Source organism: Protopterus annectens, chromosome 15.part0 (assembly GCF_019279795.1).
Source record: "Protopterus annectens isolate FY-2018-M chromosome 15.part0, PAN1.0, whole genome shotgun sequence".
NCBI lineage: Eukaryota > Metazoa > Chordata > Ceratodontiformes > Protopteridae > Protopterus > Protopterus annectens.
The window spans coordinates 754,778,190-754,795,683 of NC_056749.1; the positions used below are offsets into that span (position 1 = coordinate 754,778,190).

Here is a 17,494-nt window from a genome sequence, read left to right on the forward strand (position 1 = left end):
AATAAGTGGTGTTGTCTTTGCTAGCATTATTGTAATCTTCAAATAGGTAGTTATGCAAAATATCACTGACTGCTGAAAAGCATAATTATTCCCTGCACTACCAAATGTTTGTATGCAGTGGCACTTACATGTTTAACCACAAATCTGGAAAACAGCACAATCCAATGGATTCAAGGAAATTGGCGGTGAAGTAAAATGCACTCACTTTAATAAAAACAACAATGTTTTTATTAAAGTGAGTGCATTTTACTTTACCGCCTCTTTCCTTGAATCCATTGGATTGTGTTGTTTTCCAGTTTTGTTGCTATCTGTTCTTGAGATTTTAAGTTTGTCAACCACAAATCTGTCACCCTGACTGAAATTCAGACTAAACATCTCATGAAGGCACACAGAAGGATCAATCAAGTATAGGCTTTTAACCAGTAATGATATTGGATAACTATTATAAAATGTAGCTACTGTTGTTAAAGAAGCAAAATGCACAAAAGCCTATATATGCATAGAAGCAAAACAGACAAGACAGAGGAGTACTGAGTGACTGCAGCAGTTAGTTTAATGCAATTAAATACAAACACATTTTTTTTTCTGATCATACCTTAAAAGTGGTTACAAGATCCATACATGGTTCTGCACTTTTTATACTAGTTTTGACATGCAATTCTGACTGTTCATATATCAGATTTCCTATTAGGGAAATACTAAATGGGTACAAGTAATGTAGAACTTTCGTAACTGGATTCCTAACTGGAGTGACTATGAGCATGTTCTGTTTTGTAAAGTTGTTGACCATTCTTAAATTCTAGATGTAAATGCAACAGATTACACAAGAGCCCTGCATTTAAAAATGTGTTGAGCACCATTTAAGTGAATGCACTCTGTATGAAACAAGACTCTTTTCGAGGGGAAAGATTGTTTTATCAGTGGTCATTTACTTTGGAAACAAAGCAAATCAGATAACCACCTGGTACGCTGCAGTAACAATTACCAAGACCTTTAGTCATTGTGACATAAAACTTGGCTGAAAACATCACAAAAGTTGAATACCAAGTTGTTTAATAAATGCTTTACAGGAATACCACATCAATTCTATGCATGTGTTCAAAGTATGAGTGACAAATGGAGGCAAAGGAAACATTAGATACATAATTTAAATCCACTCTGGCAGACAGGCTAGCCAAAAAGAAAGATACATCTACCTGTGTCAATAAAACTAAGCATATTCTCACAGTGGCTGAATATAAGTGATTAATGATAGGTAAACTGAGTTGAAATTACATTAAAATGTCATCCAGGGTAGCAATCTGACAGATTGTACAGCTGTAGAATTCAAAAACTCTGGTATCCATACATTAAAAAAGGCAAACGAAACAAGACCTGATTTTTATGAAGATGAAAATCAGTTCTGTAGCTGAAAAGCCTTGCTCATCATAGGATTTGAAATGCTGATGAAAATAGTGCGTGGCAGCAATATGTCTATTTTAGTATCACAGTGTAAATTACTGTAATTTTTCTTGTATATGACAAAACAGCAATATATTTTATAGAAACCTTATAAAAGACAAAATGATGACCAATAAATTGGAAAAAAATATAATTAATTTATTGGCAGTATGATAAGCCCAAACAAACCGTAGTCTGAACTAGATTCCTGTTTGAAATAAGTTTAGAAATCAAGTGAAAGGTTCCAATACAGGAAAAACATGCACACGCGTACACGTGCACATGCGCGCACACACACACACACACACACACACACACACACACACACACACACACACACACCAAAAAAAACTACTTAGCTATAAAACTACAGATTTAAGGATTTATGCTGAAGGCTTAGCTGTATCAGAAGAATACGACCTGTCAGTGATACTCTCAGTGTTTTGTTTGCTGTCAGTGTTTTGTTACATTGCTACATTTTGTCAGTCATGCTGACATCCCACATATACAAACACTGTAACATCAAGCTAGTTACCCTCTGTAATATAAATTTTGGCCATTTCTCTAATACTGCACTCTGTTATTTTGGCAGGGGGCTGGTCCTCTAACTACAGTATTTATTTCAAAATACCCAGTTTTTTCTCACCACAAAATAATACCTAGTGGCAGCTGTATGCCTTAGCATGACTAAATTATTGCCTGAGGCCTCAGTGGTTGATACTTTTTTAAGTTCACTTTTATTGAAAAAGCAACTTTATCTTCAGACAGCAGAAACTGCATAATATTACCAAAAGCAGCACAGCATGCTTCATAAATTCTTTGTATATCCCATTCAGCAATCTTTATGAATGGATAAACTAATGCATTTTATATATCTGCAGCATGAGCCAAAACTTCCAAAATGATTCCCTTGTATAAAAAAAATGGTGTGTTCAATAACACCTCAATAGATGTGTCAAGAAAGGAGATACTGCCAGCCCAGCTAGATTAATTTTTTTAAATAATTCTATGTCATTTGTGAATATTAATATGATTTATATAGAAGTATAATCAAAGGAGTTACTGTCAAGCCCAAATATCTGGAATTTTGGTAAATAATTATATCATTTTTGAATATCAACATGATTCATATGCGTTACAAATGTATTAGAACTGTATGTTATGTGTATATCAAATTGCTGGTTCAGAAGTGTGTGTCGAACAAAGTTTGTACAGTACTGAGCTTAAAAATGTAACCACAGTGCACCCTATGGGAACAGAACAGAAATGTACCTACACTATTCTGTTTACATGTATATATTTAACAGTGGAAACTCAAACACCAGAGGTTAACTTCAGAAATATAGCTGAAATTAAATTACTTCATGGCCATGTAATAAAAGGATGTTATCTTTCAGTTTCAGTGCAGTAACATACACAATGTCTAGAACTAGAGGCTTTCAGTATTGTCTTGGAAGTGTTTTAGGACTTCCAGGATCTGAAAAAATCTGAGAAAATGCCTTGTGTATGTATTTTCTCAGGTAGATGCTAAATGCTACCAGCTGCATCAATGGTTGTTTTTCATCTGGAATAGTCACATGACAAGAAGTAATGTCTTTCTGCAAGCTATTTGAGAAGTAATATTTTAGATATTCATTTCAAAACTCTCAGAGAGACTGAGTACTCTGTATTTTGTCTTTGACCTGACAGCATCAGCTAGAAGACCTATTCACCACATCTGCCTTGCTTGCTCTGAAGTAGGTTATTAGGGTACTTTAATTCCTTTAGATATAGTCAGGAATATAGCAAAGCTTAATTTAGATGTTTTTCCTGTATTTATTTGAGACTGTCCTGCAATATCGTTTTAAATATTTCCTGTGATTTTTAACTCTGTTGTTACTGTGATTATATACTTAGTATTTTCTTGTTATTTTATTATTTATTATTAAATATATTTAAACCTTTCATTGTGGTTGATATTTGTGAGACATATCAAGCTACCATTTGTATTAATAGTAACATTACACAGTAATATTGGACACCCTTTGTTAAGGGCCATAAAGTAGCTGATGAGAGTTGGCTGATGGCAGTAAAAATTACCTTATAGGCCTGGCAGAAGGGAACACAGCTAGTAAACCTGTACCAGCCTTTCACAGGGGTGTGTGTGTGTGTGTGTGTGTGTGTGTGTGTGTGTGTGTGTGTGTGTGTGTGTGTGTGTGTGTGTGTGTGTGTGTATGTAAAACAAGCACATCTGGAAGTTGATCCGTTGGGGGCTTGGGGACACACAGAATTTGCTGCCCTTACAGTGGCAGAGGCAATGGCTGCATTGCCACAGAGGCAGGATGATATGGCAATACATCTGACTGCATGTCTGGCCTTGGACATTAAGAATGCACACAAAGGAAGGGGAAGTTAGGGCACAGAAAAAACACTTCTTGACAGCAATATAACATTACCCTAGGGTCTTCAATCTCCTCACTGGCTTTGTGCATGTGTCAGGGGAAGGTTCTTATACATGTAAGAAGTGCATCTCTCAGAGCAATAAGAAAATAAATAAAACCCAGGCAGGACTCATCCATATACCTTTTACTGATTTTATAGGTTAATTCTATGAAAAATGTTCACTGCCTTGTCTGATCCTTGTTAACTTTATTAATGTACACCTGTATATTTCCCTCAGAAGAAAAATGAAGTAATCCCTTACAGTGTGTAGACAGTTTTTACTATTTTCAAAAATTCTAAGATACTCAAATTTCTTATAAAAGTTTTAACTCGTAAAAAGTATAGGTGCATATAGGTCTACATTAACATAGTTAGAAAACCAGAGATGAAAAATGTATTTTCTAATTTCACTGGCTTTTTACTTAAAAAAGATAAAATCAATCAATAACCAATCTAGGATTCTGATCACAGTTAAACATTTAGAAGAAGACAGGTTATGTGAAACTCATTAATGATTACTAAAACATCTTCAGTGCAGATTGGGGAATTTACCCCTTTCCCCACAGTAGTGTGATCTCGGAGTTGGTATACATAATATGCAGGTCGTGTAGGGGGGCATAGCCCCCCACATGGAGTAGAGGAGGCTTGTCTCCCCCAGCAGAAATGTAGAAAATAATGTAGATTTTTGTTGTTTTTTGAAGTCTGAGTTTTTGGAAATTCGAGCATATTGTCTCAACAATATGAATTTTGAGTTTCTGAAAAGCTCCTGACATAGACCCATATCTATATCTATCTACATCTATAGGTCTATCTATCTATATATATATATATATATATATATATATGTGTGTGTGTGTGTGTGTGTGTGTGTGTATATAGAGCAAAGGGCGGTTATCTCAGAAACAAGTCAAGTGATGATGACTGTATGCTTGCAGGTGTAATAATCAATGAAAGCAGCAGGATTAATAAACCTAATGGTGATGAAAATGATTTATTTGCAATTGATAGAGGAGATATTACTGAATTAGAAGCTGAAGATTCTTCAAATCTGGTCAGTAATGATATACTAGTAATCAGAGATTCAGTTATTAGAGGAACAGATACTTATATCTACAGAGAAGATAATGAACATCAAAATAGGGTTATGCTTGCCAGGAACAAAAATAAAGGATGTGAGAAAGGCCTTCGAATGCCTTAATGTAAGGAAGTATGGATCTGTTTTTATGCATATTGGCACAAATTATATCATTTGCAAAGACTCTCTGACTGTTAGTAGATGGCATAGCTTGCAAAAGTGTTAGGAAGCATTTTTCACAAATCACATATAGAAAGGAAAGTCAGGTCAATGTGAATGAAAAGGGTTTTTGGGCAAATACCTGCATAGGTTCATAGGTTGGTACTGGGCTACATAGGTTGGTACTGGGCTATCTGCCCAAAGGCATATATTAGCCCAGCCACATTGTGCGGTATTCACCGCCCCTTTAGTAGTTCCCTAGACCCTTGTACTAGCAGCTAGTACCCTTGGCCCCTATCTAGTAGTGCTGTTGGTGTGATCCTCGGTGTGAACTTTCTGTTACCCATCCACTCATCAAGGTTCCTCTTGAAGAGTGATAGTGAGGGGTTCTGTCTTATGTAGATTGGGACCCTGTTCCATAGTAAGGGAAGTCTCTGTGAAGGGAATCTATCCCTCCAGCATGTTCAATTCATTGTTGTGTTGAGGTTTATATCCCTAGAGCATGTAGCTTGAGTAGATTTGGTTTTGCTAAGATGGAGCATGTTCAACAATTCTGGGTTGGACATGGTTCTGTACGTTAGACAGAGATCGCCTCTGAGAAAGCGGTATGCAACAGAGAACAGTCTTAGCTTTTTCAATCGTGCTGCATAGGGCAACTGTATGAGGCCAGTCATACTCTTAGTGAGGTACCTCTGTGGTCTCTCCAGCTGCTGGAGATGTCTAGCCAGGTACATTCCAATTGGTGCATTGTACTCAATAATGGGTCTGATGAGGGAAGAGCAGAGGGGCACCATTACATCCTTAGATCTTGATGCGAACCCTTTCCTGATCAGATGGGTCACATAAAAGGATTTTCTAACCACTTTGGCTACATGAAAATAAGAAATGGAAATGCATAGGGAATCCAAGCCTAATTTTGTAGACACTTGTTTAGAGAGGATGGCACACACTTGTCAAGGCAAGGGAAGACAAGTTTACAGTAGATATATTGCAATATTTGGCTAAAAGAAAACAGGATTTTTGCAGGTCAAAAATTTAACAGTCTGTAGGTAGCAATATCTGATGTACCTCTGATAGTTGTTACTCCCAGAAGCATCAATAATAAAGTATTTTATTGGAAAATTTGCTACATTGCCATGAGTCTGATGATGTTATTGTTTCTGAAAAATGGTTAAAGAACAATGAGTTGAAACCAGTCCTGTCAGGGTATACATGTTTTTATTGCAACAGATGCTCTAACAAAAAAAAAAAAAAAAGGATTAAAAAGTTATGTGACCTGTGCCTATTATTTGTTTTAGAAAGAAATGTGCTTGCTGTAAGTTTTTGTTTGATTATTTGTAAGTTCCAGTGCTTTTATACTACTGTTGGTGAGCTAGCCTCTCCATGCACCCCTGGACCATCTCCAATGTTGGGCTAGAGCTGGCAGAAAACCCAAGGGCATCCTGGGAGGTCATGCCATCAATGTCTGCCAGAGGAGGTGTCACTTATGGACTCATACAATTTCCAAAATATCCCTTGAATATTACAGGGAAGTGTATATTAAAAATTGGGTAAAGCCATAAGAGATGCCCTCCCCCAGCAGACATAGCTGGTACAGAATCAAAGGGTATCGTGAATGGTCATGCCATCTATGTCTGCTGGAGGGGTCACTTATGTCATCGCTCAATTTCCCATATACACATCTCCATTTATGAGGGATGGGTATTTGATGGTGAATTGTGACATATCATTTCACTTCTGCAGAGAGTGAGACAATATTCATCTCCCACCCCCTCCTTGTATGATGCCCTCCCTCCACACCCCAGGCCTCTGTGGGAAATCAACATGAAGAATGTTCAGACAAATGTCCTCCCCCCAGGGATGGGAGCTACCATATCTCCACTGCCAGTGCTTAACTGAACCTGAGTCAATGGAGGTTTACTCCTCTATGCCACACAACAGCACTGGCTATGCTGTGCTCTGTATAATCACTGATATATTTTGACAAAACTGTATGAACATGTATCAGAAAGCAGTAGCCTGAATTATGAATGCCTATGCATTTAATACTTCTGCTGTTTTTTTTCCTGAAAGAATTTTTATAAGTTATGTCTGTCTTGATTAATGTTGCTCCCCAAACTAAACAGAAATATATTTTATTTTGTCCTTATAACTTGAGCTTTAAAATATATAATGTTAGCTTCCAGATTGGTTGCTACTTCATCCAGAAATAAGCTAGTGTGTGTGTGTGTGTGCACGTGCATGCACGGGAGTGTCATACCCGTATATATACACACACACACACACACACACACACACACACACACACACACACACACACACACACACATTCATTCATTCAATCATATACCGAGTGCAGTCCTGTATCAGTACAGCTGCCTGATAAGAAGGGCTGACACATAATACACCCTTCTCACCCTGATAATGACCCACCGTTGTCTGAATGACACCTTGTAATGGCAGGTTGTGGGAATGTTGTGAGGTGAAATCTTTGAGTGGGGGATGGCTTGAAGTAGTATGGTATATGAAGAAGAAAGGGCTTGTGTAAGCAGTCTGTAAGCTTTTCCACTCTTTGAAATACTTAGTGAGATGGTGTGATAAGCACTGGAGAGAATATAAAGTATGGGGTCTCATCAAAACACAGCAGAGTATATCAATCTCTTTAATTACTGTAAGATAGAGATTAGTCATAAGGATGTCTCAGAGTCTAAGCTCCTAGGTCAGTTGCACTGTATCCTGGGCCATCCTGCCCTGTCCCCATTACTAAGAACCTTAATCCTCTGCATCTTTTAATTAAATTTCACTTTAAAACTTTTGTTTGAAGTGTTTGAAGTTTGAAGAAGGATGCAATGTTGTAATGGAAGGTATTAAAATGTTCACTTACACGGATCTATACATGTAAGTATACATATATATATATATATATATATATATATATATATATATACACACACACACGCACACACACACACACACACACACACATACATATACACACACACACACACACACACACACACACACACACACACACACACACACACACACACGTGCACACACACTTAGCTTTAACATCAAGGAAAATGGGCTGACACATGTTCTGGTATACTGCTGACTTTTCAGAATGGACACCTGAGGTGGTGGTGGTAACAAGCAAGGTAATATAGGTAGCGACAAGCTACCATGATGGGGGGTAGTAAGTAGAATTCCCAGTTGTACTATCCATGCCAGCACACTATAGATGGAAAGGATTATGGAGTATAATGGCTGGCTGTGAGAATAGCACAACAAGGTGATGGGAAGCCTTGAAAATGGGAACAGCTCTATTTCAGAAAAGACAGTGGTGTTCACTGCATTGTGTGAGCTGGTGGTGACAGCTTCCATGATTTTTCTCTTTCTTTTGGTGTAGTGCAACCATGGAATTGTTATATATACATTAAGGGGGGGTCTATATTACATGATGGAATGATCACAATAGTGAACGCTCTAAAGAGTGAAAATGCAGCACACCAAAGTGCTTTTTGTGGGATTGTGGTACAGTGAAGAATGGAATATTTGTCCTTTCCTCACTGTAGTGCGATCTCAGTGTTGGTATATATATACATTTTGCGGGGGGTGTGGAGGGCTGTAAAGGTTTCGACGTGTTGCATTTTCACTCTTTAGAGCGTTCGCTATTGTAATCATTTGATCACATAATATAGACCACCATTAAGAGGTGTGTGGCGTGGATTGAGGCTAAGACCCCCCCCCTGAAAAAATGATTCTATTTTTGTTTTGAGTTTTGCTGGTTTAGATAAAATGAGTTTAGATAAGTTAAATTTTAGATCAAAAGACATGCACCCATTTCTGCAAACAATGGTATCTCATGACATGTTAATACATAGTACAGTGCCTGGTAATAATTTGCTGCATACTGTTATATCTAGTGACATCCTTCTGCACACACTATACCTGCTGATATGATGCCATACAATATGATACAGTCACAAGCTTTTATACAGAACAGTACCTGGTAATATGTTCTTATACACTACAGCTCTGTCAACATGTTCCTACACATTCTGATAACTGGTGAAATGCGCCTGCACAATGTTGTCCTAGTGACATGTTCCTACACAGTTATTTAACAGATACACTGTTTGCAATTAATGTACAGGACTTCCTCCAAGCAGCTGGACAAACAGACCCAATTTATAAAACCAACATATTACCTGCATCCGTTTTGAGAATTTCTGTTGTGTTTCTAAGGCCAATGAAGTCAAACTGGTACAGCCTCCAATATCGCTCACTTGAAGCTTCAATGGAATACTGCTTCCATCGATAAATAATTTCATCTTTAGGGTATCCATCTGTAATAGAAAATAATGGGACATGGTTATTTTATGATTTGCTTTTTTTTAATATTATCTGTTACATTCATGTAGGAGACTACCTACTGAATATTGTTAAATCAGAGTGCTAGGCTTCTGTACTTTACAATTATCAGACTACAATCCAGCTATTTTTTGAGCAACAAAGCTTTATTAGTATAACATAAAAAACTCATCAACATGAAATGGCAGCGAATTATATAAAGCATAACAATAATTACAGATTTCCCAGATACATGTTCAGGAAGCTCTACACATTTTCACATATTGAAGTATTAGCCTTATTGTGCTCACTCTAAACAATGGCAAGGTCTCGGTCAGAAATTACAGCAGCCATTATAGCAGCACAGACTTTCCCCTTTGATATTACAATAAATTACATAAACCAGTTCTGCTGGACATTGAATTAAAGCACTTAATAACCTGTAGTGTTCAGGGGAATCACTTAGCATTTTAAACCTTAATTTCAGGTTCTGGTGGCCGGTTCCAAATAATGAACTTTACACAATATTTTAAAGTCTTTGTGTGTCTTGGGGAGGGAAAAAAAGAGACCATCAGCTTCTATTTTTGACTAATAGCCATTTCAGCTGACAGCATAAAATGAAAAAGCAATCTATTTATCAAAGGGTCATCTCAATCTAAACTATATACAGATAAAGAAGATTTTAGCATTAATTGATTCAGTCATATTTTTTGCAGATTTCTTGCAATACTTTCTTAAGAGTCACTCAGCACCTCCTACTCCTAAAAATATTGAATTAGTCACCAACTACCCCTGAGTCACACCTCCAACAAAATAGGGTGACTATACAGAGCATCCCTGCCAAGCTATGCTGTGTATAAAAATACTTACAACACTGTCAACAAAAGAATCGAAATATCTTAGGCCCGGTTGCATATCTTGGCATCAACCAGCTTACTCCACATTTCCTGTGAAATTTGTGTCTTTAAGACTTTTTCTCAAATTCAGTTTGCTTCTATCAGTTGGGATTTTGTATAATGAACTAAAAATCCCTTTACTAAGGTGAAAATCCCTCCTGTTGTTTAAAAAAAAGCTACCCTAAGAGTCCACATTTCTTCTTTGCTGTAAAAAGTTTGATGTTTTTTCTCAACTTCCTGACTAGTAGCTCAAACAAACCTTTCATGTCCTCACCAAATCCATATGCAACCTTATGTTTTACACTTACAATTGGATTGCCCTCATCAATGAATTGTTCCTAAAAGTTTAAACCTGGGTAAGCATTTGAACATCTGTACACTTTGTAATTCCTTATCCTCGTTGCCTTGACAACTTCCTTGGAAGTAGATCATCTACTGATTGGTACCCAGTAGGACATCTACTGAGCTACCATTTGTCATTTCTTTTAAAGCCCATTTTATAGTCTTTAATAAATAAGACGCTATTGCAGTAGTTCTTCATATATCCTTCTCTCTTTTGCTTTTCATCTTAAGAAAAAGTCTGTTGATTCCAATTAGCTATGAAAGAAAGATTAGTTTACAAAAAGTCAGATACTCCCCCCTGCCAGAATGTCATGGGACAATTAAAGCATTGCAGCTTTAACACTGTACTCAAAATCATGTAGGCCTAGCCCAGGAATAGAGGTCAGCAATGTTAGGGTATCCCAGCTTAACCTTGACTTATTCACCCATGCCAAACAAAAACTTATTAGGTTACTTTTTAAAATTAAAAAAAAAAATAGTCTGCTGGGGGAAAGTCCCGCAGACCTTGAGCAGATATGAAATCAGAGCATGCAATGCATAAAGCAATCCTTTGTTTCTCTTGCCTAGTAAACGTATGCTGGCTAACTGGCTACTCTAACCTGTCAATGTATATTTATGTAGAACCAATTCACTTCAGTTATCCAGTTAATAATAAATAAATAAACTATGGTCACACTACACCAAAAAAAAAACAAAAAAAGAATCTACTTTAATGTCTATGTAGTAAATACTGTAAAATGAAATGATGACAAACTGTTACTAAATTATGTTAACTGGTACTTTCAGAATACTTTTCCAGTTTTCAGCTTTTCTTTCAGTTGCTGTTGGCCAGTGAAGAGAATAAATCAAAGCTTTATATTACTTCAGCTGCAGAAAGACTCCCCTGAGCAACTCTTACAGCCCTTGATCTCAAAACATGTTAAGACATCTGCTGCTTTTCAAAGCAGACACAGATACATCAGGAACATAGATATGATATTTAGGGAATCTGTTGTATAATAAGCCAACAACATGTGATTATTAAATGGCATACAAATGTATTTTTTGTTGAATAGATGGTGTGTAATTCAAAGAAAAATTTCTGACTTTCATGTCGAATTTTCATGACTGTGTTTAGAATTTCACATTTTTCTGATCTTTCATTGTAATTAAAGTGATGGTTTTATCTATGTATTTAACATTTAGAGAGATGTGCAATCATTTGTGTATGTTTATGAAAATACAGTCTCTATTTTTTTACATTTTGGTTAATACCTCACAGTATCAATTAAAATTCATTTTGTGCTGAAGAAAATCATCACAAACACGTTTACTGCACATGCTTTGCTATTAATGAGTCCTTCACAGCACAGCTGTGTATGTCTTTTTAAAAATGAGCAGAAGACCAAACTGGTAAACACCCAGATTTTACCATGACCCCCCATTAATATTCCAAAACGTGCATGCTGATTGGCCAGCGTGCATGTTGTAAATCGACTTATACTAATGGAAAAAGGTCCGGTCGCCCGGACTTTTTCCATTAGTATGTCTCTTTTAAAACACTGTCTCGCTATATTAAAAGAGTTTAACATAGTGACACAGGTTTAAAAAAAGCAACGGAGATCTCCGTTGCTTTTTTTAAAGCTGTCTCGCTATCTCAAACTCCTTTAACATAGCGACACAGTGTGTAAAAAGCAACGGAGATCTTGCTTTCTCCGTTCCATTGCTTTTTTTTTTAAAGCAGTCTCGCTATGTTAAATGGGTTTAACATAGCGAGACAGCTTTAAAATAAGCAACGGAGATCTCCGTTGCTTATTTTAAAGCTGTCTCGCTATGTTAAACCCATTTAACATAGCGAGAAAAAAACATGGAGAAAGCAAGATCTCTGTTGCTTTTGTTCGCTATGTTAAATGGGTTTAACATAGCGAGACAGCTTTAAAATAAGCAACGGACATCTCCATTGTTTATTTTAAAGCTGTCTCGCTATGTTAAACTCATTTAACATAGCGAAACAGTAAAAAGCAACGGAGATCTTGCTTTCTCCGTTGCTTTTGGCCACAGCTCTGATGTATTGCGTAGGTATGCGCAGTACATCAGAACTGCCGCGGATACCAGACAGCTGTGGAAGGGCAGCAAAGAGGCATTATACAATGTCATTATTTAAGAAAAGTAATTATTTCTTTTCTTAAATAATGTCATAGTATAATAGCAATAACCCACTTCTGGGTGTGGGTAATGCGGGATCTACCCCCGGTTGTCCCGAAGCCCTCGGGACCAAACCACGCCAACCGTGGGTAAATCCCGCATTACCCACACCCAGGCGTGGGTTATTGCTATAATCATACCTTTCAACCTGTTAGCATAAGAAATCTGGGCAAAGCCGTAATTGATAGAATAGCAGGTTATGCGTTAGCATGATGTTTCTGAAGGTTATGAAGTCTGGAACACAAATATCTGACATTATTTTCTGAGTTCACTCTTCAATGATTTACCAGAAAACCTGAAATTTTATGAGGAACAAGCCAAAAATATGAGGAAGAAAATCTGGACATACTGTAAAAATCTGGACAGCTGAGAGGTATGCCCAGTACTGAGTTAAAAATGACAGTCTAAAAATAAAACGTAAATGGAACTCACAAAGTGATGTAAAAATAAGTTTAATAGCAAAGCTTTTGAAATAAATCTGTTCTTCTGTGCTTAAAATCATATTACAACATATTTTCATACATATACCACATGAACAAATTCAAACCAATAGAAGTGCAGCCAGAATAAAATGAAAATAATCAATTGTCTTTTCAGAAATGTCAATTAAAAATCATTCTATGTTAAAGAAAGTCATCAAAAAAAATATCTTTAATGTACAGACTTTACTATTAATGAAATAGTCACAGCAGAGTCTGTGTGCGTGTGTTTAGAAACCGTCTGTTACATTTTAATTAATTTACAGCTTAAAAATACTCATTACTGAACAAGGTTGCAACTATCACAATGTTCATAACATTTTCAGCTAATTTATTTGGGTCTATTAGAATAAAAATGAACACAGTGGCTTAGGAAAAAATTGTTAACAATACCAGAATTTGCACTTTATACTGAAAGAAACATCCTGTTTATACTTTCCATGTATTTATTCATTTTTTTTTTTAATGTTATTAACTGGGGTAGTCCTACTGGGCTGAAGGCCCTTTTACAGAAAAACCTGGGATGGGTGGATCTCAGAGGAGGTTATATAAAGACATATAGAGCTAAATTCATTAAGGTACTGTGACGTGTAAATGAAGATGTACACATCATGGTACCTCTTACCAAGATGTGTAGTACAGAGCCCATTGGAGAAGAAAGTGCCATAACAGCACCAACATTACTATGGGGACTGAGGAATTGGGGGCTACACACTCAAAAGTGCTATAATGAAAGTAGCATTATATTATGGGGACTGGGAGTGGGGGATACACTAGACACCAGGGAATACTCCTAAAGCTACTGTACCAGAATCAACATGACTGGTGGGTGGGGGGATATGCTAGACACCAGTGAATACTCCTAAAGCTACTGTACAAGCACCAATGTTACTACATGACTGGTGGATGGGGGGGTATGCCAGACACCAGGAAAAACTCCATAAAGTACCCCAAGGCACAGAACTGCATTATGAGGATTAAATGGGAACAAATGGATGCAATTGAAAGTGCCATAATGGTACCAATTGCAATACAGGGAGCTGGGTGTGGGGCTGGGGGGGAACCACTGGACACTAAAGATAAAGTGAAGTGCTGTAATGGCACAGACTTTGTAAGAGTGATTGGGGGTGTGGGAAGCACTAGACCATTACAGGTGACTCTTTCAGGGTGGGGCCATTCTAGACTACCAGGGCAGAATACATACATGCTGTAATGGCACTAAAGTATTACGGGGTGGAGGGAAACCATGGGAGGGTAGATGGAGTAGGGACAGGTACAAAAACTGTGGTGTTTGTGTTTATGTGTGTGTGTGTGGGGGGGGGATGCCATCGCATAAATGTTACTACTGTGATGTGTAGTCCAACCATTATACATTAGTCGTGGTGGTAACTGAGATTCATAAAATACAGGAAATACACAAATTAGCTAATAATGAGGTCTTACTTCATCATGGCTACCATGTTTCTGAATCACAAATGGGTACGTCATGCTGGATGGATCTTTCTAGCACAAGCCATACAGCCAATGCTTGGAACTTTAATGAATCCTTGGGATACAATCCACCACATGTGTAGTTCAGTCATATGCATACACACACACACACACACACACACACACCCTTGTAAATGTTACTGACATTACTTGGATTACATCACATTTTTAATCATCTTCCTTATTTATTTTTCCTGGTTTCTAACCATGGCTGTCTATAAGCCTTAGAGAGAGGAAGGAAAAAAGAATGGTTAGGTCCTTGTAACTGCTTTAGCAGTTACTTGATTTAGAATATTGCATTCATTAATGTATTTATTTATTTTCTCTGCTCACTAACCATGAATTTCTCAGAGCCTTGGTTAGCTAAGGAAAGGCAGAAGACAGGTCCTTGGAACTGCTGATGCAGTTACTGAAGTTTTGTTTATAGGTTCATAGGTTTCATAGGTTTATACTAGGCTATCTGCCCTAAGGCATTTATAAGCCTAGCCCAAATTATTGTGGCTTACGCCACCCCTTATATGAAAAAATACTGTGCCCATTAGTTTGTTGTGCCTCTGTCCAGCAGTGACACAGAGATGATTCCTGGGGTAAACCTACGATCTCCCATCCACAGGTCTAGATTTCTCTTGAACAGAGTCAGCGAGGTGCTCTGCCTCACATGGACCGGGATTTTATTCCACAGCATAGGGAGTCTCTGAGTGATAAATCTATCCCTCCAGCACGTCCTATTTATATCCGTGCTAAGGTTTAAGTCGCTTGCTCTAGTGGTTTTGGTGGATTTGGATTTTTGAGGTGGAGCATGTCCATTAATTCCGGGTTGGACATGGCCTTGTATGTCAGGCACATGTCACCTCTGAGCAGACGGTATGCGACTGAATAGAGTTGGAGTTTCTTCAATCTGGCAGCATATGACAGATTTTGGAGTCCCTTTATCCTTTTGGTGAGGAACTTTTGGGGTCTCTCCAATTGCTGCAGATGTCGGGTGAGATACATCCCGAATGGGGCATTGTACTCGATCATTGGTCTGATAAGTGAAGAGTACAGGGGAACAATGACCTCACTAGATCTGGATGTGAATCCCTTCATGATCAGGTGGGCAATGTAGAAGGTCTTTCTAACCACTTTAGCAATGTGAGTGTTAAAAGAAAGGCCACTGTCAACCTGGGTCCCCAGGTCCCTGATAACCTCTTCTGTGCTTAGTGGATTGCCACCTATATGGTAGCTTGGGGTTACCTTGTTTTTCCCGAAGGGTATGACTATACATTTTGGCGTTTAACTTCAGGCCATGGCTCTGGCACCAGCTATCTGTTTCCGTGAGTCCCTTCTGAAGGATATCCGTGTCCGATGCACTTTCCACTATGGCCCAGTTTGCAGTCGTCTGCAAACTTTGTCAGCCAAAGTCCTCCCATGTTGGCCTGTACTTCTGAGAAGTAGATGCCAAACAAAAGGGGGCCAAGGACCGAGCCCTGTGGGACACCACTTGTGACCGGCTTGGAGTCTGACACAGCGCCAGCAACTCTAACCCTGTGGGTTCTGTCCTTAAGCCAGTTTGCAACCCATCTTGTGACATATGGGTTTACATTTAAGCTGGTAAGTTTTTCTACAATACCCGAGTGGGGTATTGTGTCGAAAGCCTTTGCAAGGTCAAGGTAGGCTGTATGGACTGCCTTTCCTCATCAATGGCCTTGGTGACTGTTTGAAGAAGTCAACCAAGTTCAAAAGGCATGATCTTCCCTTGACAAAGCCAAACTGGGTCGGGTCCAATGTCTGCAAGTCCCTATATCTTTGTTTATGAGCTCCATTATGATCCTCTCCATAGCTTTGCAGACTAGACTTGTTAAGCTTATGGGGCGGTAATTACCAGGGTCCGTAGAGGCACCGCCTTTGTGGAGTGGGACCACAGTTGCCGTCGCCACTCCTTGGGCACGTATCCTGTGGTAAAGGCTGAGATTAAACAGCTGCCTTATGTGCGGGTTTAATTCCTCATTTAGCTCGTGTAGCACACAGCCGGGGACACCATCCGGTCCCATTGATGCTGTGTTTTTAGCTTTAGAGAGAGCAGCTTTCACCTGCGCATTTGAGATGTCCGGGAGGCTACACTCGGCTGGGATAGTTATCTCTCCTTTAGGGGGGAGGGGTGAAGTTTGCACTGAACCTGTCTGCCAGTATGTTGGCAATGTCTGTGGGTTCAGTGATTTTTGTATCATTTTGGACTAATTCTGAGCATATCTGGGAGCTTCCACCCAGGTTCCTAACATAGCTGAAAAGGCCTTATGATTGTCCTTTGAATCCATGGCAATTTTTCTCTCAAAATTGGCCTTAGTTGATTTTATGAGTGCTCGTATTTTTTTACTAATAATGATCAGGGGTGACTTCCCTTTTATGGATTTTGTTCTATCATGTAATAGCTTTCTCCTCTTATTGTAAAGTTTGTTAATGGCTGGGGTCCACCAGACTGGACGTTTGCCCTTTGTGGAAAAAGTCTTGGTTTTATTTGGGATTGCCTGATCCATGCAGTCCTGGAGGTGTTCATAGAAGGCATTTGTAAGGGCTTCCGCAGCTTGGGTTGTGGTTTCCTCTGGCTCAGGGGCCTTGAAGGATACCACACCAGTCTTGAGTAGTGTGAAGTTTGCTTTAGAGAAGTTCTTCACTAT

The 17,494-nt window shown here is 38.4% G+C and overlaps 1 protein-coding gene across 1 annotated transcript in view; it reads right to left on the reverse strand.

The window, feature by feature from the left end:
- The window catches only part of LOC122790048 (gamma-aminobutyric acid receptor subunit gamma-4-like), a 3,058,882-nt gene that overhangs the window by 205,006 nt on the left and 2,836,382 nt on the right, over nt 1-17,494 (reverse strand). Inside the window, exon 7 of the mRNA XM_044057614.1 lies at nt 9,307-9,444. Coding sequence (XP_043913549.1) covers nt 9,307-9,444 — 138 coding nt within the window. The remainder of the gene's footprint in view (nt 1-9,306; nt 9,445-17,494) is intronic.